Source organism: Mustela lutreola, chromosome 1 (assembly GCF_030435805.1).
Source record: "Mustela lutreola isolate mMusLut2 chromosome 1, mMusLut2.pri, whole genome shotgun sequence".
In the NCBI taxonomy this organism is placed as follows: domain Eukaryota; kingdom Metazoa; phylum Chordata; class Mammalia; order Carnivora; family Mustelidae; genus Mustela; species Mustela lutreola.
Window position 1 is genome coordinate 10075032 of NC_081290.1, and position 21286 is coordinate 10096317.

Sequence of the window (21286 nt, forward strand, 5' to 3'; positions counted from 1 at the left end):
TTCCGCAGGAAAGGACATTACCATTTCTAGTTATACAGCTATAAACCTGGGGTCAATCTCTACTTTCTTTTGCCACTAACATCCAGTCTGATCCTATTGATTCCTCCTCCTAGGAATGACATACAAGCTAGTTCTTTTCTACTTCCCCAGGAGGTGGGGATATCACCATCATCTTTTATCTGGATCAGGGAAATAACCTAATTGGTCTCTATGCCTCTAGCACACCATCCATACTATACTGAGTGATTTTTCTAGAATTTAAATCCTGTACAGGCAATGACATTTCCAGGGGGTCAGCAGAGGGAGGGAAAGATTTATTTGTTATTTCTTAGGTTGCCATGCAGAATAATTTTTTCAATACATCGTTGTGCTCTTGAGCTATATTGTGGCATTCACTTCTCCCAAAATAGGTAAAGTTTGTTTCATTGGTGACTTTGGAAAAGTAACTGCTCATTGTAGCTCAAATACTTCCTTTCTCATCCTCTTGGAAGTCAGGTTCTTAACAAAGCATCCCTGATGATCTATTCTTCCACTCCTGTCCCTCTAGGAAGACTGATTTTCTAGCACTGCTTTATGTCTATACATCCACTTCTGGGTTTCAGAAGAAGGAAGTATATATTCTGTCTGTCTGCTTACCTAAGCACCACATGTCAATCTAAACATTCAGTAATAAAAGGGATATTTCATTTTCAAACTCTTTTACTCCACATTCTATCTTTCAATTAGTTCAGAATTTCTGTGGGGTAAGTTTTGCTATTTTCTGGGTCCTATCAAGCTCCAACATTTGCTATTTTTACCAGTAAAATTAAGAGACGGACAAGAACTGGCATTTAGGGAGAAAAAGAAAAGATTGGGATTCCTGGAAGGACCCCATATGGGTTTTTTTTTTTTTAAGATTTTATTTATTTATTTATTTATTTGAGAGAGAGATATAGAGAGTACCAACAGGGGGGGCAGCAGAGGGAGAGGGAGAAGCAGGCTCCCATTGAGCGTGAAGCCCTAAAATGTGGGGTTCAATCCTAGGACCCTGAGATCATGACCTGAGCTGAAGGCAGACAGTTAACTTACTGAGACACCGCGGCACCCAGGAACATATGTTTTGATGGTAGTTTATAACAAGTAATACACTTTTACTTCTATTTTTTTACAGAGGCTTTATTGTACCTTAAGGCTGTTTTTCACAGATGTGACTCTGGTTTTGCTTCAGACAGTCCACCAGGAGCCATTTTTCTAAAGTCAGAACTGAACTTGCTTGTCTTTGGATAAGAACAGGTCTACTGAAACTTTAGCAAAAAGGGACCTTATTCTGTGAGCTTTTACAGCCAGGTCTTGGAAATTAGTTCTAGAAAGTCTGCCCAAATTCCATATCTTTGTGACTGCTTTCTAAGTATGCTCTGGTCCAGGTAAGTGGACAGTAGAACATCTAATCTTATGGACTCCAGTGATTTAAGGGCCACACCTATCATATGATTACAGATTGGCTCTTGATTTATTAACCATAAAATCTTTGAACATGTCTCTAGAATTCTTAGATCCAACATTGTCTTTACCCATGAAATGCTGCATGAGTTTATCAATAAACAAATAATAAAGGATGAAGTCCTTCGCTTTGAAAAGAATCTGTAATTTCTTTTTTTATAAATACAAAGACAGTTTCCAAACCTTTGCTTGAAATGGCATCTTTTTGCTAGTTTTTTTTAAAAAATGCTTTTGTTTTACTATCAGAACAGAGAATGAGAAAATTAAAACTAAAGGGAAAGGAAAACCTTTCTTTAGTAAAAAGACCGAGATCTTAAGAAACAGAGTAGATGATAGCAATGAGGTTGTGGGATCCCAGGACAGACAAATATAGGCAAATAGAATAGGGAAGAGGAAATGCACTAGGAGAAACTGGTCTTAATTAAGCTTTTAGTAAAGGAGACTATTTCTTCTTTTACTAAACCAGCAAATAATTGGAGGTCTAAATAAATCCAACAGAGGATAGGAAGCAAAATCTGAGAGCATCTGTCAGATTCATGAATACAATGAAAACTGCCTTCTTGAAGACACAAATAGAGCCCATAGTACAAGCTCTGGAGGAAGACATCCTTCAAAACCTGAGGAAGTCATGATAAGAGGTCATACAACATCAAGCAGATCTGTGAAAGGAAAAGGATTCCAGCATAACACCCTCAAGGTGTCATTACATAAGTTCTTAAAGTAATGCAGTCATTGTAAATGGAATTCATGTCTCTATTTGGATCACTTCTTTGAACACTAGATTTATATCAAGTGCGCTACTTATATTTCCCTTTGCTAGCAAATAGGCACCTCACTTTTAACATCTCCTCCACAGAATATCCCATCACATCGATGCCTGTAATGCCACACTCAATCTTCATTGTTGTTAGTTGATCAGACAAAATCATTAGATACAGCCTCAGCTCTTCTTTTATACCTTATATCCAATCTCTCCTCAAGGCTTATTGACTATATATTCAAAATGTGTCTAGAATCTAGCCACTTCTCTTCATCTCCACTGCTGCCATTCTGGTCAAAGCCTGGATGAGTACTGTTGCTCTTAAATGCTTTTCCTGCTTCCACTTTTTTTTTTAATTTATTTTCAGCATAACAGTATTCATTATTTTTTCACCACACCCAGTGCTCCATGCAATCCGTGCCCTCTCTAATACCCACCACCTGGTACCCCGACCTCCCACCCAACCCCCACCGCTTCAAACCCCTCAGACTGTTTTTCAGAGTCCATAGTCTCTCATGATTCACCTCCCCTTCCAATTTCCCCCAACTCCCTTCTCCTCTCCATCTCCCCATGTCCTCCATGCTTTTTGTTATGCTCCACAAATAAGTGAAACCATATGATAATTGACTCTCTCTGCTTGACTTATTTCACTCAGCATAATCTCTTCCAGTCCCATCCATGTTGCTACAAAAGTTGGGTATATCCTGCTTCCGCTTCTATAACCACACAATTCATCCTTAGTAGAGGAGCCAGACTGAAGCTTTGAAAGCAGATCATGACACTCCTCTGCTCAAACCCCCCAGTCCTGGCTGTAAGTCTTGCACATGTACAGGATGAAGTGAAACAAAATTTGTGAAACAGAAGTGTTAAGTATTTCACCCATATCTACAAAAGACAAAACACCTGCACACTCTTTGACCCACTAGCTCCACTCCCAGTATATAACCAATAATATGTGTACAAAATATTCAAGAATATTCATAGCACGATTTATAGCTCTAAACTGAAAAAAAAAAAAGACCCAAATAGCCACCTATAGCAGAATATATGCATGAATTGGGGAACATATTGATTTATGTCACTCGCTATGAGAAAATTTTACAAGAGAAACATTATGCATGCAAGAAAAAAAGAAAACACTAAATTCCATAAAATAGCAGCCTCCTTAAAAGTGTTAGAAAAATAAAGACACCAACTTAAGAAGCATATCCAAGTATTAAAAATTCAACTGCACCCTCTCACAAATAACAGAAGTAATGGGGAACAGCAGATCGGAATAGCAAATCAAAACAAAACAAAACAAAATCAGCTAAGTAAATTAGTGCAGAAAACACCTACCATAAATACATAGATTAAAGACCTGGAATGTAAACACATCCAAGAAAACAGAGTGTGAGAAGAACATGGCAGAATTATTGGTCGTCAAAAAGTACCTAAGGGTTCAAATACTTCAATATAGCTGTAGCTGCAGTTCAGGATTCTGGTGGTTTGGGAAGATCTTCAGTTGGGAGAAATGTGGTAGCAGGAAGGAAATCTTCTCAACTGATCAGGTTTCACAGGTCTAAGCAAGCTACTGTGCAGCAAGAGGATTCCACTATACCACTGTGTCTGAGGACCCAAAAGATTCATAAGACACAGTGGAGACCTGGTGGCCAGTAAAGCCCACCTCAGTATCACCACAAGCTGCCAGAGGTAGAGAACTCAATGAGGAAATGGGAAAGAAAGGCATCTCCAAAAAGATCTGGTGACTGGGGTGGCCACCACTAAAATGTCTAAACATCAATAAAGCAGATGCTACTCTTTCACAGCAAAAAGAGCATGCAGATGGCTTTTTCCTCTACATTTATTAAATGTCTAATACAAAATTATCCCCTTGATGAGCTATTTCCCTACACTGAGTAGAAGTTCCCTGGGCATGGACTGTAGACACCTGCTCAGGCTGAACAGAGAAAATGCTCTCCTGTATTCCCCTGCTTGTCTCCACGGCACATTCTTAAAATCGTCAACTGTAAAGGCAACACAGCTGTCATGGGTGCCAGGGAAGGAAGAATGGAGCTGGGGAGAAGAGTGTTTATGTGACTATTTAAGGCAGACTCTCTAAGCCATAATTTTTATTTCTTAAACCAGAAATAGTGGAATCTGAGCAAACATTGCAGTATTTCAGGGTTTTATTACACATCACCACTCAGCTGCCATATAGAAGTAAACATTGATATTTTACAAGCTAAATAACTCCAAATTATGGTAGTGATAAACCAATAGCCTGTTGCCCATAGTAATATCACAAAGTAATTGCCATATGAGCTGTTTCTCTTTGCCTTTTACTTTTATATTTAGAACAAGATGATTACCCAAATGAATGTGAAATTGAACTGACCATTTGAAAGTTTTTTGAAAACCTATATAATAGTAAAAGAAATAAAATTTCATTTTTTTCCTAACCAGTCTGAAAATAAATAAAACCTAATATTATAAGCTTTGGCTATTAGAGATTAGAAACCTTCAATTTTTCATTTGAAACACTAACTTTCAGATAGTTATTTTCTTAACATTATATTTTACATACACATATAAATTTGTACTCATAATCATTGCAGGAAAGACCCTCCTAAAAATTACTTTGATATCCAAAATAAAACATGTCTTTATCTGAAAAGATAAACAAAATTGATAAATCACACTCATAAAGAAAAAAGAGAAAGGACCCAAATAAAATCAGAAATGAGAGAGAAGTAACAACTGATATCACAAAAAATACAAAGGATTATAAGAAGGTACTGTGAGAACTTGTATGCCAACAAATTGGACATCCTAGGAGAAATGGATAAATTCCTAGAAACATATAAACTTCCAAAATTGGATCAGGAAGAAACAGAAAATATGAACAGACTGATTAAAAGTAATTAAATTGAAATGATAATCAAATAAGTCAAGCAGAGAGAGTCAATTATCATATGGTTTCACTTATTTGTGGAGCATAACAAATAGCATGGAGGACATGGGGAGTTAGAGAGGAGAAGGGAATTGGGAGAAATTGGAAGGGGAGGTGAACCATGAGAGATTATAGACTCTGAAAAACAATCTGAGGGTTTTGAAGGGGTGGGGGTGGGAGGTCAGGGTACCAGGTGGTGGGTATTATAGAGGGCACGGATTGCATGGAGCACTTGGTGTGGTACAAAAATAATGAATACTGTTATGCTGAAAATTAATAAATAAATAAATAAAAACAAAAAACTATCAAACAATGAAAGTCCAGGCCAGACAGATTCACAAGTGAATTCTAGCAAACATTTTTTAAAAAGTTAATATATATTCTCCACAGCACATTCTTAAAATTATGAATTAAACTATTCCAAAAGAAGAGGAGGAGGAGGAGGAAGCAGAGGAAGGAAAGCTTCCAAACACCCTCCACAAGACCAGCATTGTCCTAATACCAAAACCAGACAAAGACACCACACCCAAAGAAAATTTTAGGCCAATATCTCTGATGAATGTAGGTGCAAAATCCTCAACCAAATGTTAGCAGACTGCATACAACAGTACATTAAAACTGTCATGCATCACAATCAAATGAGATTTATTCCAGAAGTGCAAGGATGGTTCAAAATTCACAAATCAATGTGATATCCCACATCAAGAATATGGATAAAAAATATATGACCTCAATAGATGAAGAAAAATAATTTGACAAAATTCAACATTCATTCATTATAAAAATAAACAACTCTCAGTAAAGTGGGTTTAGAGAGAATATAACTGAACATAATAAAGCTCATATATAAAAAACCCAGGGCTAACATCTTATTTAATGCTGATAAAATGACAGTTTATCTTCTAAAACCAAGAACAAGACAAAGATGTCCATTCTTACCACTCTTATTCAACATAGTACTATACATACTAACTACAGCAATCAGACAAGAAAAAGAAAAAAGAAGCATCCATCTTGTTAACAAAGAAGAATACTGTCCTATTGTAGATGACAAAATACTATACATAGAAAATCCAAAAGATTCCACCAAAAACTACAAGAAAGTTCAAGTGAATTCACTAAAGTTGCAGGATATAAAATCAGTACTCAAAAATCAGTAACATTTCTATACACTAATAATAGCAAAGTAACAAAAGGAGAAATTAAAAAAACAATTCTATTTATAAGTGCACCAAAAATAATTAAATATCTAGGAATACACCTAACCCAGTGCTGATATACCTATACTTGGAAAACTATAAAACAATAATGAAAGAAATTAAAGATGACACAAACTCATGGAAATTCCATGCTCTTGGAATAGAATATTGTTAAAATTCCATATTACCCAAAGATCACCTAAAGGTTCAATGCAATCGCCATCAAAATATTAATAGCATTTTTCACAGAACTAGAACAAATAATACCAAAATTTACATGGAAACTAGTGAAAACAATCTTGAGTAAGAAAAAAGCTGAAGGTATCACAATTCCAGATTTCAAGATAAATCACAAAGCTGTAGTAATCAAAACATTGTTATGCTGGCATAAAAATGGACTCATATATCAAAAGAACAGAATAGAGAGCCCAGAAATACACCAACAATTATATGGTCACTTAATCTTTGACAAAGGAGGTAAAAAAGTAAAATGGGGAAAAGACAGTCTCTTCAATAAATTTGTGCCAGGAAAACTGGAAAGCTACCTGCATAAAAATGAAACTGAACCACTTCCTAACACCATACACAAAAATAAACTCAAAATGGATTTGAGACTTAAATTTGAGACCTGAAGCTATAAAACTCCTAGAAGAAAACACAGGTAGTAATTTGACATCAGCCATAGCAACATTTTTCTAGATAGGTCTCCTAAGGCAAGGGAAATAAAAGCAGAAATAAACTATTAGAACTACATGAGAATAAAAGATTTTGACAGCAAAGAAAACTATCAATAAAACAAAAAGGCAACCTGGTAAATGTGAGAAGATATTTACATATGATATATCCAATAAGAGATTTATATCCAAAATATATAAAGAACTTATACAACTCAATACCCCGAATGAAAACAATGCAATTAGAAAGATGGGCAGAGGACCTGAATAGACAGTTTTTTGGAGAAGATATGTAAGTGGCCAACAGACATATGAAAAGACGTTCAACATCACTAATCATAAGGAAAATGCAGATCAAAATCACAATGAAGTATTACCTTACACCTGTCAGAATGGCTAGAACCAAAAGATAAAAAATAAGTGTTGCCAAAAATGTGAAGAAAAGGGAATCCTTTTGCACTTGGTGAGAATAAAAATTGATGCAGCCTTGAAAAGAGTATAGAGGTTCCTCAAAAATTAAAAACAGAAATGCCATATGACCCAATGATTCCATTACTGGGTATTTAACTAAGGAAAACAAAAACACTATTTTGAAAAGATATATACACTCCTATATTTATTACAGCATTGTTTACAGTAGCCAAGATACAAAAGCAGACTAAGTGTCTACTGATGAATGGACAAAAATGTGTGTATCTCTATATCTCTATAAATAGATACACACATACACATATATATGTACATACACAAACACAATGGTATATTATGTAGCCATAAAGAAGGAGGAGCTCATGCAATGTGAAACAACATTATGTTGTTGTATTATGTTAAATGGTATTATGTTAAGTAAAATAAGACAGACTGAGAAATACAAATATCATATGATATTTAAAATGTATATATGTAGAATTTTTTAAAAAGGCAGTGTCTGGGTGATTCGGCTGGTTAAGTATCTGACTCTTGATTTTGGCTCAGGGTTTTGGGATAGAGTCCCACATCTGGCTCTGAGCTCAAGGCAGAATCTGCTTGAAATTCTCCCTCTCCCTCTCCCTTTGCATCTCCTGCTATGCTCCCTTGCACACTCTTTCTCTCAAATAAATAAAATTTTTAAAAGCAACAACAAACAAATTAACAAACAAAATGCAGAATTAGGTCTGTAAATACAGATGAGAAACTGATGGTTGCCTGAGAGAAGGGGAGTGGGAGATATGGGCTTCCACTTGTGGAATGAATGAGTCATAGGAATAAAATGCACAGCATAGGGAATACTGTCAATGATATTGTAATAGTGCTGCACTTGTGACAGATGGTAACTACACTTGTGGTGAGCACGGCGTAACATATAGAGATGTTGAATCACTATGCTGTATATCTGAAACTAATATAACATTGTATATTAAATAATTTTTTAAAAAGCATAAAAAATAAAACGGGTTTTTATATTCATTTCTATCTATTCATCTCATTAGACAATTCCTAAAATGAGAGAATTCCCTAAGTAGATTGTTTCTGGTAAATATCTACGTAGTAATGTGCCCCCTATTGTTTACAGTAACAGATATAAAATCAGATTCTTCTATCTTAAAAACAGTCAGCCATTATATAAAAGCAGATAATATAATCCCAGAATCCCAGAACATGTTAATTTGCCAGAGTCCCTTTTAAGTTGCAAGCATAACCAGATACAATCCTTCATATGTAGTCTGACTAGTGTGGAGATCCCCTGCCCCATATTGCTATCAAATATTAACTTCATAGTACTTTGTAATGTACTTAGTATACTAATAAATGAATTCAGTAAAGTTGTGGGATATAAAAACAACACACAAAACTCAATTGAGTTTCTGTACACTAACAATCAATCACACAAGAAGAAAATTAAGAAACCAATGTCTTTTACAATAGCATTAAAAAGCATAAAATATTTACAGATAAACCTAACCAAGAAGGTGAAAGCCACATACACTGAAAACCATAGGACATTGATAAAATAAGTTTAAAAAGGCACAAATTAGTGGGCAGATATCCTGTGTTTTTGGATTGGAAAACACAATATTGTTAAGATGTCCATACCACCTCACACATAATATTGTTAAGACATCCCATACCACCTCACATTTTAGAATGGCTAAAATTGACAACTCAGAGAAACAACAGATGTTGGCAAGGATGCAGGGAAAGCAGAACCTTCTAACACTGTTAGCAGGAATGCAAACTGGTACAGACACTCTGGAAAACAGAATGGAGTCTCCTTGAAAAGTTAGAAGGAGAGCTACTCTACAACTCAGCAATTGGACTTTAGGTATTTATCCAAAGGATACAAACACAGTAATTTGAAGGGGCATATGTATCCCAATGTTTATAGCAGCAATGTTTGCAAAGACCAAACTATGGAAAAAACCCAGGTGTCTACCAACAGATGAATGGATAAAGATGCAGTATATATATAAAATTGGATATTACTCAGTCATCAAAAAATGAGATCTTGGAGGGCGCCTGGGTGGCTCAGGGTGAGCCTGGGTGACTCCTAGGGTCCTGGGATCGAGCCCCTCTCCAGGCTCTCTGCTCAGCGGGGGGCCTGCTCCCCTCCTCTCTCACTGCCTGCCTCTCTGCCTACTTGTGATTTCTGTCTGTCTAATAAATAAATAAAATCTTTTAAAAAATGAGATCTTGGCATTTGCAATGACATGGATGGAACTAGAGGGTATTATGCTAAGTGAAAAAAGTCAGAGAAAGACAAATATAATATGATTTCATTCATATGTAGAATTTAAGAAACAAAACAGATGAACATAGGGGAAGGTAAAAAAAAAAATGATAAAAACAGAGAGGGAGGCAAATCCTAAGAGACTTTTAACAACTAGGGGACAAACTGAGGATTGTTAGAGATTGTTGGGGTAGGATGGAGTAACCAGATGATAGGCATTAAAGGAGGGCACTTGATGTGATGAGCACTGGGTGTTATATGCAACTGATGAATCACTGAACTCTACCTCTGAAATTAGTAATACACAATATGTTAATTGATTTTAAATAAATTAAAGAAAAAAAAGATGTCCATACTAACCAAAGTGATCTACGGAATCAATGCAATTCCTATCAAATTTTTTTGAGTAGAGAAATCGATCCTAAAATTCATATGGAATTTCAAGGGATCAAAACAAACATTAAAAAGAACAAAGCGGGAGGTCTCACACTTCCTGATTCCAAAAAAATGTTAACAAACCCACAGTCATTTAAAAAGTGTGGAAATAGCATGAAGACATATAGACCAATGGAAAAGAATAGAAAGCTGAGAAACAAACACTTATGTATATAGTCACCTAATTTTTTACAAAATGTGCCAAGACTACTTAATGGGAAAAGAACAGTCTTTTCTACAAAGCATGTTGGGAAAACTGGATATCCACCTCCCAAAATAACCAAAACAAAGTTGGACTTAAACTATAGACTAAAATTAACTAAAAATGCTTAAAAATCTACCACATCTTCTTGATCCATTCATCTGTTGATGGACATCTAGGTTCTTTCCATAGTTTGGCTATTGTGGACATTGCTGCTATAAACATTCGGGTGCATGTGTCCCTTTGGATCACTACATTTGTATCTTTAGGGTAAATACCCTATACACAATGGAATACTATGCAGCCATCAAAAGAAATGAAATCTTGCCATTTGCAACAACATGGATGGAACTAGAGCGTATCATGCTTAGCGAAATAAGTCAAGCAGAGAAAGACAACTATCATATGATCTCCCTGATATGAGGAAGTGGTGATGCAACATGGAGGCTTAAGTGGGTAGAAGAATAAATGAAACAAGATGGGATTGGGAGGGAGACAAACCATAAGTGACTCTTAATCTCACAAAACAAACTGAGGGTTGCCGGGGGGAGGGGGTTGGGGAGAAGGGGGTGGGATTATGGACATTGGGGAGGGTATGTGATTTGGTGAGTGCTGTGAAGTGTGTAAACCTGGTGATTCACAGACCTGGGGATAAAAATATATGTATATAAAAAATATATGTTTATAAAAAATAAAAAAAAAAAAAATTAAAAAAAAAAAAAAAAGTGATTTTTCTACTAAAAACAAAGCAATAAAGAATGTTATTTAATAATGTAAATCTGCCAGTGGTATAATATACATATATGTAAACCAATGAGAATGACTTTTTTAATAAAAATCTGTGCATGTAAAAAAAAAAAAAAAAAAAAAAAAAAAAAAAAATAAAATGAAATGGCCAAGCCAAAAAAAAAAAAAAAAAAAAAAAAAAAAAAAAAAAAAAAAAAAAAAAAAAAAAAAAAAAAAATGCTTAAAAATCTAAATGAAAAGCCCATAAACTATAAAATTCTAGAACAAAACATCAAGAAAATCTTCATGACATTGGCTGTGGCAATGATTTCTTGGATATAATACTGAAAGCACAGGAGATAAAAGCAAAAGCAGGGAAATGGAAATACATTATACTAAAAGGTTTCTGTGCAAAGGACACAATCCATGGAATGAAGAGGCAACAAACCTACGGAGTGGGAGAAAATATTTGCAAATTATGTATCTCATAAGGAATTAATATCCAGAATATACAAAGAACTCCTACAACTCAGCTACAAAAAAGCAAAGAGCCTGGTTAAAAACTAGGCCGAAAACCTGAATAGATGTCTTTCCAAAAATAATACACAAATGACCAACAAGCATATAAAACTATCATTAGAGAAATGTGTACCAAAAAATGTGTACCTCACACCCATTCAGAGGAATATATTAGTGTTGCTGAAGATTTAGATAAAATGGAACACCTGTGCACTTCTGTCGGGATTGTAGAAGGTCAAAACCTATTATACTGCTAAAATAGTAAAGCATTTCTTTAAAAAACTACAAATAGAATTGATATAAGCTATCCAGCAATGTCATCTCTAAATATATATCCCAGAGAATTAAAAGGTCTTGAAGAGATATTTGCACACCATACTCATCATGACTTTTCCCACAATAGCCAAGTAGAAGCAACCCAAATACCCATCAAAGGTGAATAATACAACGGAATGTTCTTCAGTCTTAAAAGGAAAAAGAAAACCTGTCACATGAAATTTGAGGGCATTATGCTAAGTGAAATAAGACGCAAATTCTATGTTTCCACTTATATGAGGTATCTGAAACAGAAAGTAGAAGGACAGGTACCAGGGGCTAGGGGGAGGGAGAAACAGGAAGATAACTAGATGGTATAGAGTTCAGTTTTGCAAGATGAGAAGATGTTACAGAACAATGTCAATATATAGTTCAACACCTCTGGACTGTACTCTTAAAAATGGTTAGGATGGCAAGTTTTACATTATATGTTTTTAAGCACATTTTTCCAACTTTTTATTTAATTAATTAGTTATATATAGAAAGAAGATCTATATACATCAGCCTATGTCAAAGAGGTTACTGCGTGTTTTCTCCTTGAGGATTCTAATTGTTTCCCATCTCACATTTAGGTATTTAATCCATTTTGATATGGTATAAGAAAGTGGCATAGTTTCTTTCTTTCACATATTGCTGTCCAGTTTTCCCAACACCATTTGCTGAAGAAACTTGTCTTTTTCCATTTGACATTCTTTCTTGTTTATAAATATCTTATTAAATATTAAATGCCAGACATTGGTCTAAATCCTACTGGCATAAGAGATGGGTTCTGTCCTGGACAGATGGACACTCTTCTTCCTGCTTTGTCAAAGATTAATTGGTCATATACTTTTGGGTTCATCTGTAGGTTTTCTGTTTTATGCCCATTTCTGTTTTATGCCCATTTTATGCCCATTTATGTGTTTTTGTGCCAGTACCATACTGACTTAATTACCACAGCTTTGTAATATATCGTGAATTGTATATATATTGTGAAATATCATGAAATATATATATTGTCATGAAATATATATATCATGAAATATTTATATTATAAAAATTGTGAAATATATATATTGTGATGCCTCCAGTTTTACTTTCCCTTTTCAAGACTGCTTTGGCTATTCAGGGTCTTTTGTGGTTCCATACAAATTTTAGGACTGTTTGTTCTAGCTCCGTGAAAAATTTTAGCACAACTTTAAAAAAACCCTATTCTATCTGAAGTTCATTTGGACCATGTGCTCATATAAAATGCTAATTTATTATGCATGAATTGCTACCCATTCCCATGCTGAAACCATGCTTTTTATCCAGGCTGGGACTAGGGTAAATGTAAGTGCCTTACATGCAAAATTTAATGAGGCATCAAAGCACTCAGTGAGTATGCTAAGTAGAATTTTAATGCATTGTTTTTTAAAAACATCAAAATTAATTCTGAAAATGCAATGATGAACAGAATTATCAACTCTTAAACTTTGTCCTTATTTTTGTTGATGTTCCGACCACGCTCCCAGATACTCAAGAATTTGCGTCTGAATCTGCTGAATATATCTGAATCTGTGTCTTAAATCTGCGGCTAGTAAGCCCATCTTCTTAGTCAACAGGTATAATCATTAAACTGTAAATTCTAATTCTAATTTTGGATTCTAACACAATTCAACATTTCTGTTTCTGCTGATGCTCTCTCCTTATTTTATATAACAGTTGTGTTTGCAACCACTTCTATCAAAACAGTTTTCAATCTACTGCCAGTTAAAGACTGTTAAAGTACCTCCTTTACCATGCCTTGCCTTCACTGCTAGAGTGCAATCGCTGGTAGGAATTTTTCTCTTCAGTGCTAACCACTTTCGAAGAGCCAACCAATTCTTCTGTTAAATCTTCACTGATAAGTAAAACTGGAAACATTCCCCCTGCTTCTATAGAACTATGGAATTTTTGCATTAGTCCCATGTGATTTAAATCTCTAGTTTTGATCTCATTCATTTCATCTCTTAATAAGAAATCTCTTATAAATTGTAAGCTCCCAAAAAACAAGGTCCATATATATAATACATACTTTCAATGTCAAGCAAAGTGTTGAAACTTCCTGTGTGTGTGTGTGTGTGTGTGTGAGAGAGAGAGAGAGAGAAAGAGAAAGAGAGAAAAACAGAGAAAAGAGAGATGAATGAGCAAATAATCACTTTGAATCTCCTTATCGAATAGTTACCCCACATTATAGATTGAATAGCACAAGCCATTTAAGTGCTGTGTAGAGTTCATGAAACTTCAGAAATAAAATGTTTCCCTAGGGATTTAAACATTTTTTATTTGTTTACAGGTTAGAAAGCTAAAATGTTTTAAAGTGTTCAACATGTTTTCAGCCCAAGGGAAACACTAGAGTACAACCAAATATATTAAGAGTGTCACTTTAAAATAAAGCAGATATTTTTCAGGCTTAGGATGATTATCTCAAGTATGCTTCTGAGAATGTGATACAATTTTTACATTAATGGAATTAATGTAAAATAATATCCTACCAAAATGTTACTTTGACATATTATCACATAATACCCATGATTATAACTAAAAAAACAAAAATTTTTAACTTTTACAGTAATAAGTGGACTTATACTGAAGCTGGAGAAATAGCTTTTCTTATATCTCAGATATTCCAGAAAAAAAAATACTCCTAAAAAGAGAGACATCCAGAAAATACCTTATGTACTTCCAGTTGCAGTTTTAAGAAACAGCCAGTTATCTGACAAGTTTTCCCTGAGCTGCCCTACTGAGCAGTCCTCCAGGTTGGGAGCTATGTAGAGTACCAGGAAACCATGATTTATGCTTTCAAAGAAACTACCATTTGGGGCAAACAAAAGCCTTTTAAATTATGTAAAAAATAAAGTACAACATAACACACAAAGCTATTTCTCATTTAAAAGCTCTCCAAGAAATTTTTGAAATACAGTGAGGATCCCCTATTTTAGGGAGGTACAGGTTTCCCACTTGGGTGTATAAGAATTGCTCAATAACCTTGTTAAAACTACATATGGCTTGTCCAGATGTTAAATAAATCTCAGTAATCTGCAATATTAAGAAATTCCAGCACTTCTTTTTTAGATGATTGAACAAAATGTCACATGAGAATACGTCCCCAGGACCAGAATTGAGTGCAAAAGCAATTCCACTTAAGGCCATGATGGAATATCCGGTACTAGACTTACTTTCTAACTATATATAATTAGACAACTGGGAAAAATAAATAAGAAAAATTTTTTTAACATCAGCTAATAGGGATGGCTAGACATCCCTTAAAGAAGAAAAATGGAAACGGTGAGCCCCTTATTTACCTGGCTTTATGCTTAAAGGCACTTTCTGAGCCCTAGTGCCCAGAGGAGGATCCCAACTACAGCACAGAGGTTTGACTTAATTAAGATACAGAGATTGGAGATGGGAAGAACAAGACATTTAGAATTTGTGAATAAAGTACCAGAAAGGAGGAAATTTTAGAGAAAGTACACCAGCAATCTGAGTAGGGCTTCCATTAAGTCTTTGACTTAAAATAAGATTTTGGATATTATATATAATATCAAAAAAAATTTTGGATATTAACCCTGTGTTCAGATATATAATTTTCAAATAATATACTTTTGATAGGAGTTCTAGCTGAAGAGGAGAGATATAAAAAAGAGTGAAAAAGTTTTGAAAAAAGTATGGTCAAAATTTTCTAAATTTGATAAAAACTATAAACTCACAGATTCAAAAGTTTAATGAACTCTAAACTATATAAACAGAGAATGAGATCAAGTTACATCACAATCAAATTGAGTAAAACCATAACAAAGCAAAAGCCAGAAAACATAATGTCTGAATAAAAGAATTACTTCTTATAAATAAAGTTTATAAAATTCTCATAAGAAACAACATAAGCTAGAAGACCATGAAATGGCATTTTCTGACATGCTAAAAAACAAAACAAAACAAATCAAATTTCTTAACAAAGATTACATTAGAGGATTCAATTTGTTACTATTTTGTTAAGGACATTTTGCATTTGTATTTATAATGAATATTGGTAATTTTTTGTACTATCTTTGCTAGGTTATAATAAAAGGGTTATACTGGTTCCATAAAACAAGTTAGTATTTTTTCCTTTTAAAATTTTTATTTGTGTAACACTGATCTGTCTTTCTTAGAAGATTGATAGAATTTTCCCATGACCTGTAGTTCTGTTTGTGGGGAAAGTTGTGAAGACATAATAATCAAGATAGTGTGATACTGGCAGAAGAATATAGGCATAATGATGAGGGAACAAAATATAGTCCAGAAATAGGCATATCTATTATGGACAATTGATTTTTGACAAAAGAACCAATGTAAAGTGTGAGTGGGGCTAAGGTAGTCATTTCAACAAACCATTTGATCAACACCATATATATATATGGGGGGGAAACTTGATTCTTACATTGTACAAAAAAATTACCTTTAAATGGATCATGGACAAATGTAAAATCTGTAACTATAAAACTTTAGAAGAAACTCACTTTGGAGCACATAAAAACCTTATATAGAGATCACCAAAAAAAGTGTAAATGATAAAAAATCTGACTTTACCAAAATTAAAATTTCTGTTCTTAAAAAAAGATGAAGACCCAAACCATAAAACTCCAAGAAGAAAGCATAGATGAAAAAGTCTTTTTATTACAGATTTTTTAAAAGTAATCTCTATACCCAACATGGGTCTCAAACTCATGACACCGAGATCAAGAGTCATAGGTGACAGAGACTGACCTGACTAAGCCCCCTAATGAAAAATCTCTTTGACATCAGTATCGGCAATGACTTTTTGGATTTGACATCAAAAACAAAAAAGAACAAGTGAAACTGCATCAAATTAAAAAGTTTCTGCACAGAAAAGGAAAAAAAGCAGTTAACAAAATGAAAAAGCAACCTACAGAATTGGAGAAAATTTGCAAATCATATACCTGGTAAGAGGTTTATATCCAAAATATATAAAGAATTCCTATAATTAAATAGCCAAAAACATCCAATTAAAAATGGGCAGAGGATCTGAACAGGCATTATTTTTAAGAAGACATACAGATGACCAACAGGAACATGAAAATGTGCACAAGGTCACTGATTATCAGGGAAATACATATACAAGGGAGGAATGACTCCAAAATTCTAAAGGAAAATGATTTCCAATTTAGAATGCCATTCTAGTCAAAATATCAAACACAAGGAGACAATAAAGGCATCAAATTATGCATGAAATTTCTCAAAAATTTATCTTGTTTGCACTTGTTCTTGAAGCTTCTGGATGCTACATTCCACCAAAACAGGAGAGTAAATGAACCAGGTCATAAATATGGATATTGTAAGCAGTAGTTGAATAAAAGAATACATGAGTAGGGGCGCCTGGATGGCTCAGTGGGTTAAAGCCTCTGCCTTCAACTCATGTCATGATCCCAGGGTCCTGGGATCGAGCCCCACATGGGGCTCTGGGCTCAGTAGGGAGCCTGCTTCCCCCTCTCTCTCTGCCTGCCTCTCTGCCTACTTGTGATCTCTCTCTGTCGAATAAATAAATAAAATCTTAAAAAAAAATACTTGAGTAGAAGGCCCAGACCCCATCTTACCCCATAGAGTTGTACCAGCACTCCTCAATTAGCTCCTATCTATAGGCATGATGGTGGCTGTGTTGTAGAAGTCTACCTGAAAAAAGAAGGAAAAATGCTGAGCTTGGATTTCAGATAGTTCAAGTTAGTATACAAGTGTAAGCCAAAAAAGAATGGCAGCTGAATTACAGCCACATGCAAGGGTGGCTTTGAGAGACAATGATAAGGAAAACGTTCCCAATAGATAGATTTTAAATGGTGCATCTGGATTCCTCTTTGTATGGAAGGAGAAGTAGACAGAGATGAAAACAAAAACAAAAACAAAAACAAAAAACTATACATACATTTCTGGAAATTGACTAGAAGCCTGGCCAGCTGGCCAGGAACAGGGAAGGAAGACACTAGAATATTGAACACAAAGACTTCTGAAGTAGACACATATGGGTGGACATATGGTAAAGTCTCAAAGTGCCAAGAGTTTACTATCACATATTAATGTATTTTAGAAAACACCTGTCAGAAGGACCACTAACAATGAACTTGCCAGTTGATGTGAGGCACATTTTCCCATTGGCCACCCTAGAACTAGCATGATGGGTACATGAACAGGTTTGCCACAGTGGTAGAAACATATGTTTCATATTGGACCACCACCATGAACCCCATTTAATAAAGCCAATTTAGCTGCTGCATCTCAATGTACAAGCTGTCAGCAATAAACGCTAAAACTGAGTCCCCTATATGGCACTTTTCCTCACAAAGTCCAGCTCATTGTATGGTAATAAGCTTATTCTTTTTGGCCTCTCCCATTTGAAACCAATTCTTTCTCACATATTGCAGGTATAGGCTCAACTATCTCTCTCTGTAGAACTCAAGCCAGAACCATTATCCATAGGTTTACAGAGTGCCTAATTCACAAGCCTAGAATCCCGCAACACAAAGCCTTTGACCAGGGCACCCACTTCACAATGAAAGAGTTGAATAAGTGGGCTCACATTTATAAGATCCATTGGTTTTGTGACATACCATACCAGTGGCTGTAATAAACACTGGAGTGATCCTGTTGAACTTGCAACTAAAGCTCCCACTCAGAGACAATAGCTTCAAGAATGGTAGACTACCCTTCAGAATACAGTATACAAACTATAGCTAAAATCTCTGTGTGGCTGCTTGTCTAGAAGAAAAGCACTCTGGGTTCAGGAACCAAAGGGTGGAAGTATCAGTAGTTCCACTCACCATTGCTCCCAATGACTCACTGGGGGAATTTGTTTCTCATCGTACTTCTCTGGTTTCTGTACAATTAGAGGTTCTGATTCCTAAAGAGGGATGAACCCTTGCCAAAAGACATAGTGAGGGTCTTCTTGGACTATAAGTTGTGGCTTTCCTTTGGGCATTTTTAAACATCTCTTGTTTGGAAACCAGCAAGTAAGAAAGGAGTTGAAATCTTGAAAGGAATAATTTACCTTGATCACAAAGAAGAGGTAGAGTTGCTTTTACAAAATGGGAAAGAATGTATAAAATTCAGTTCATCCTCTTGGGTATCTCTTGGGACTTCTTGCCCAATTATAATGGAATGGATACATGCCTAAAAAATGGGTAGTTTTCAAGGACTGAAATTCTTCAGGGATGAGTTTAGGTCACACCAGCAAGTAAACCAACAAGACATGCAGATAAAAACCTAAGAGTGAGGATGATTTAGAATAGATAGCAGTGGAAGTAGATAGTGAGTACAGGTGTGGGCCCCAAAACCAACCTCAATGACAGTCTTTAGGTTCACTGAAGCCTCTCTTCTAAGTTCCCCCTCAAGAAGAAAGACCTATGTATAGCTTTTCCATGAACATCTATGGAAAAGTGCAATTATAATGTCTAAGTTGTGGACCATGGTAGTCATGGAGGTATGCCACGCATCACTTTTCATGAAAGCACTTGCTGTGAAAAGTATAAATAACTTCCAGGTATAGCCCCTTCCATATCCTGCTGCAGGTCAAAAATTATTTTTAGCCAGAAAGCTAGGGTTAGTGTAGAACTCACCTCCTTTATTCCCCTTCTTTCAGTGAATACAGTCTTACACTGCCTGCTCTCCAAAGTCTGAAAATAGCTGTCTTATTTCATCCAGTTTTTCAGTTGTTTTACATAGAATAATAATTTCTATATCAATTTTTCAGAAACAAAGCTGGTGAAATTTTAATACTATACTTCATAATAGCTTCCTCAGAAATCATAGTATGTCCAAATGCATTCAAATTATAGTACAGAAGGAAATCCCCAAGTATTAAGTCTACTTTGGTTGCTTTGACTCATATAAATTCTAAAACATTTCTTATCCCTAAGCCTAGGCTTAGATGAACATTAGGATAATTTGAACACACCATACCACTTTATAACTGAAAATTATTTGGATAAATCCTACTGTTAATACAATATCTAATAATACCCACAGCTTAAGATTTCACAGAAATGCTTGAACTTAACACACATATACCTTTTTAGAATGTATATATAAAAGTTTTTAAGAAAATAACCTACTTCAAATTGATTTACAAGTCTACCAAATAACAGCTGAAATTTTTTCAAAGGATCATAATGGCACACAATGAAGCTTAAATGCAGCCCTATGAAATTTCAATGTTTGTTAGATCATTAAGCATTCACAGAACAGAAAAACTGATTTGGAAGGAAATCTAAAGATCACCAACCTAATTTCTCTATCTTATTTTTATTTTTCAATATTTTGAGGTTTTCTGGTTTTGACTTTGTGTTTAGCTAAGAAGTTGTGAAATCTCATTAAGAATTGATAACTAGATAATATTTTATATAAAAAACCCTAAAAATAGAGCACCTGGGTGGCTCAGCTAAGTGTCTGCCTTCAGCCCAGGTCATAATCTCAGGGTCCATGGACTGTTCCCTGCATTCAGCTCCCTGCTCAGGGGAGTGTCTGTTTCTCCCTCTCCTTCTGCCCATCTCCCTTGCTCCCACTCTCACTCTTTCTCACAAAACAAACAAAAAACAACCCTAATAGTGTTATTATAAATGAATAAATTAAGTCCCAAAGTAGTTTCAGTGATTTGTATAATTTGACAAATGTAGTTAGTAAGCCAGCTAAAACCCCTGACCCCTTGACTAGTGTCCTTTCCCTAATTACTACACTGTCAAAAGAAAACAAAAACAGGCAATGTCTTATATAACAAACATTTCCCTCAATAGAGTCCTGGAACCAATTTAAAAAAAAAATTTTTAATTAACATATAATGTATTTTTAGCCCCAGGGTTACAGGTCTGCAAATCACCAGGTTTACACATCATAGCACTCAGCATAGCACATACTTTCCTCAATGTCCATAACCCAACCACCCTCTCCCTATCCCCCTCCCCGCCTGGCAACCCTCAGTTTGTTTTGTGAGATTAAGAGTCTCCTATGGTTTGTCTCCCTTCCTATCCCATCTTGTTTCATTTATTCCTTTCCTACCCCCCAAACCTTCCACATTGACTCTCAACTTCCTCATATCAGGGAGATCATATGATAATTGTCCTTCTCTGACTGACTTATTTTGCTAAGCATAATCATAATCATAATACCCTCTAGTTCCATCCACATCATTGTAAATGGCAAGATTTCAAGATTTCATTTCTTTAGATGGCTGCATTATATATATATAAAACCTCTTCTTTATCCAGTCATCTGTTGATGGACATCTAGGTTCTTTCCATTGTTTGGCTATCATGGAAATTGCTGCTATAAACATTAGAGTGCTTGTGTCCCTTTGG

General features: G+C 35.1%; 1 protein-coding gene across 1 annotated transcript in view; it reads right to left on the minus strand.

The window, feature by feature from the left end:
- NPFFR2 (neuropeptide FF receptor 2) overlaps positions 1-17618 on the minus strand; it is a 138759-nt gene extending 121141 nt beyond the window's left edge. Inside the window, exon 1 of the mRNA XM_059159494.1 lies at positions 17543-17618. Within this exon, the coding sequence (XP_059015477.1) occupies positions 17543-17547 (5 nt within the window). The 5' untranslated portion in view covers positions 17548-17618. The remainder of the gene's footprint in view (positions 1-17542) is intronic.
- Between the last annotated feature and the right edge of the window lie 3668 nt (positions 17619-21286).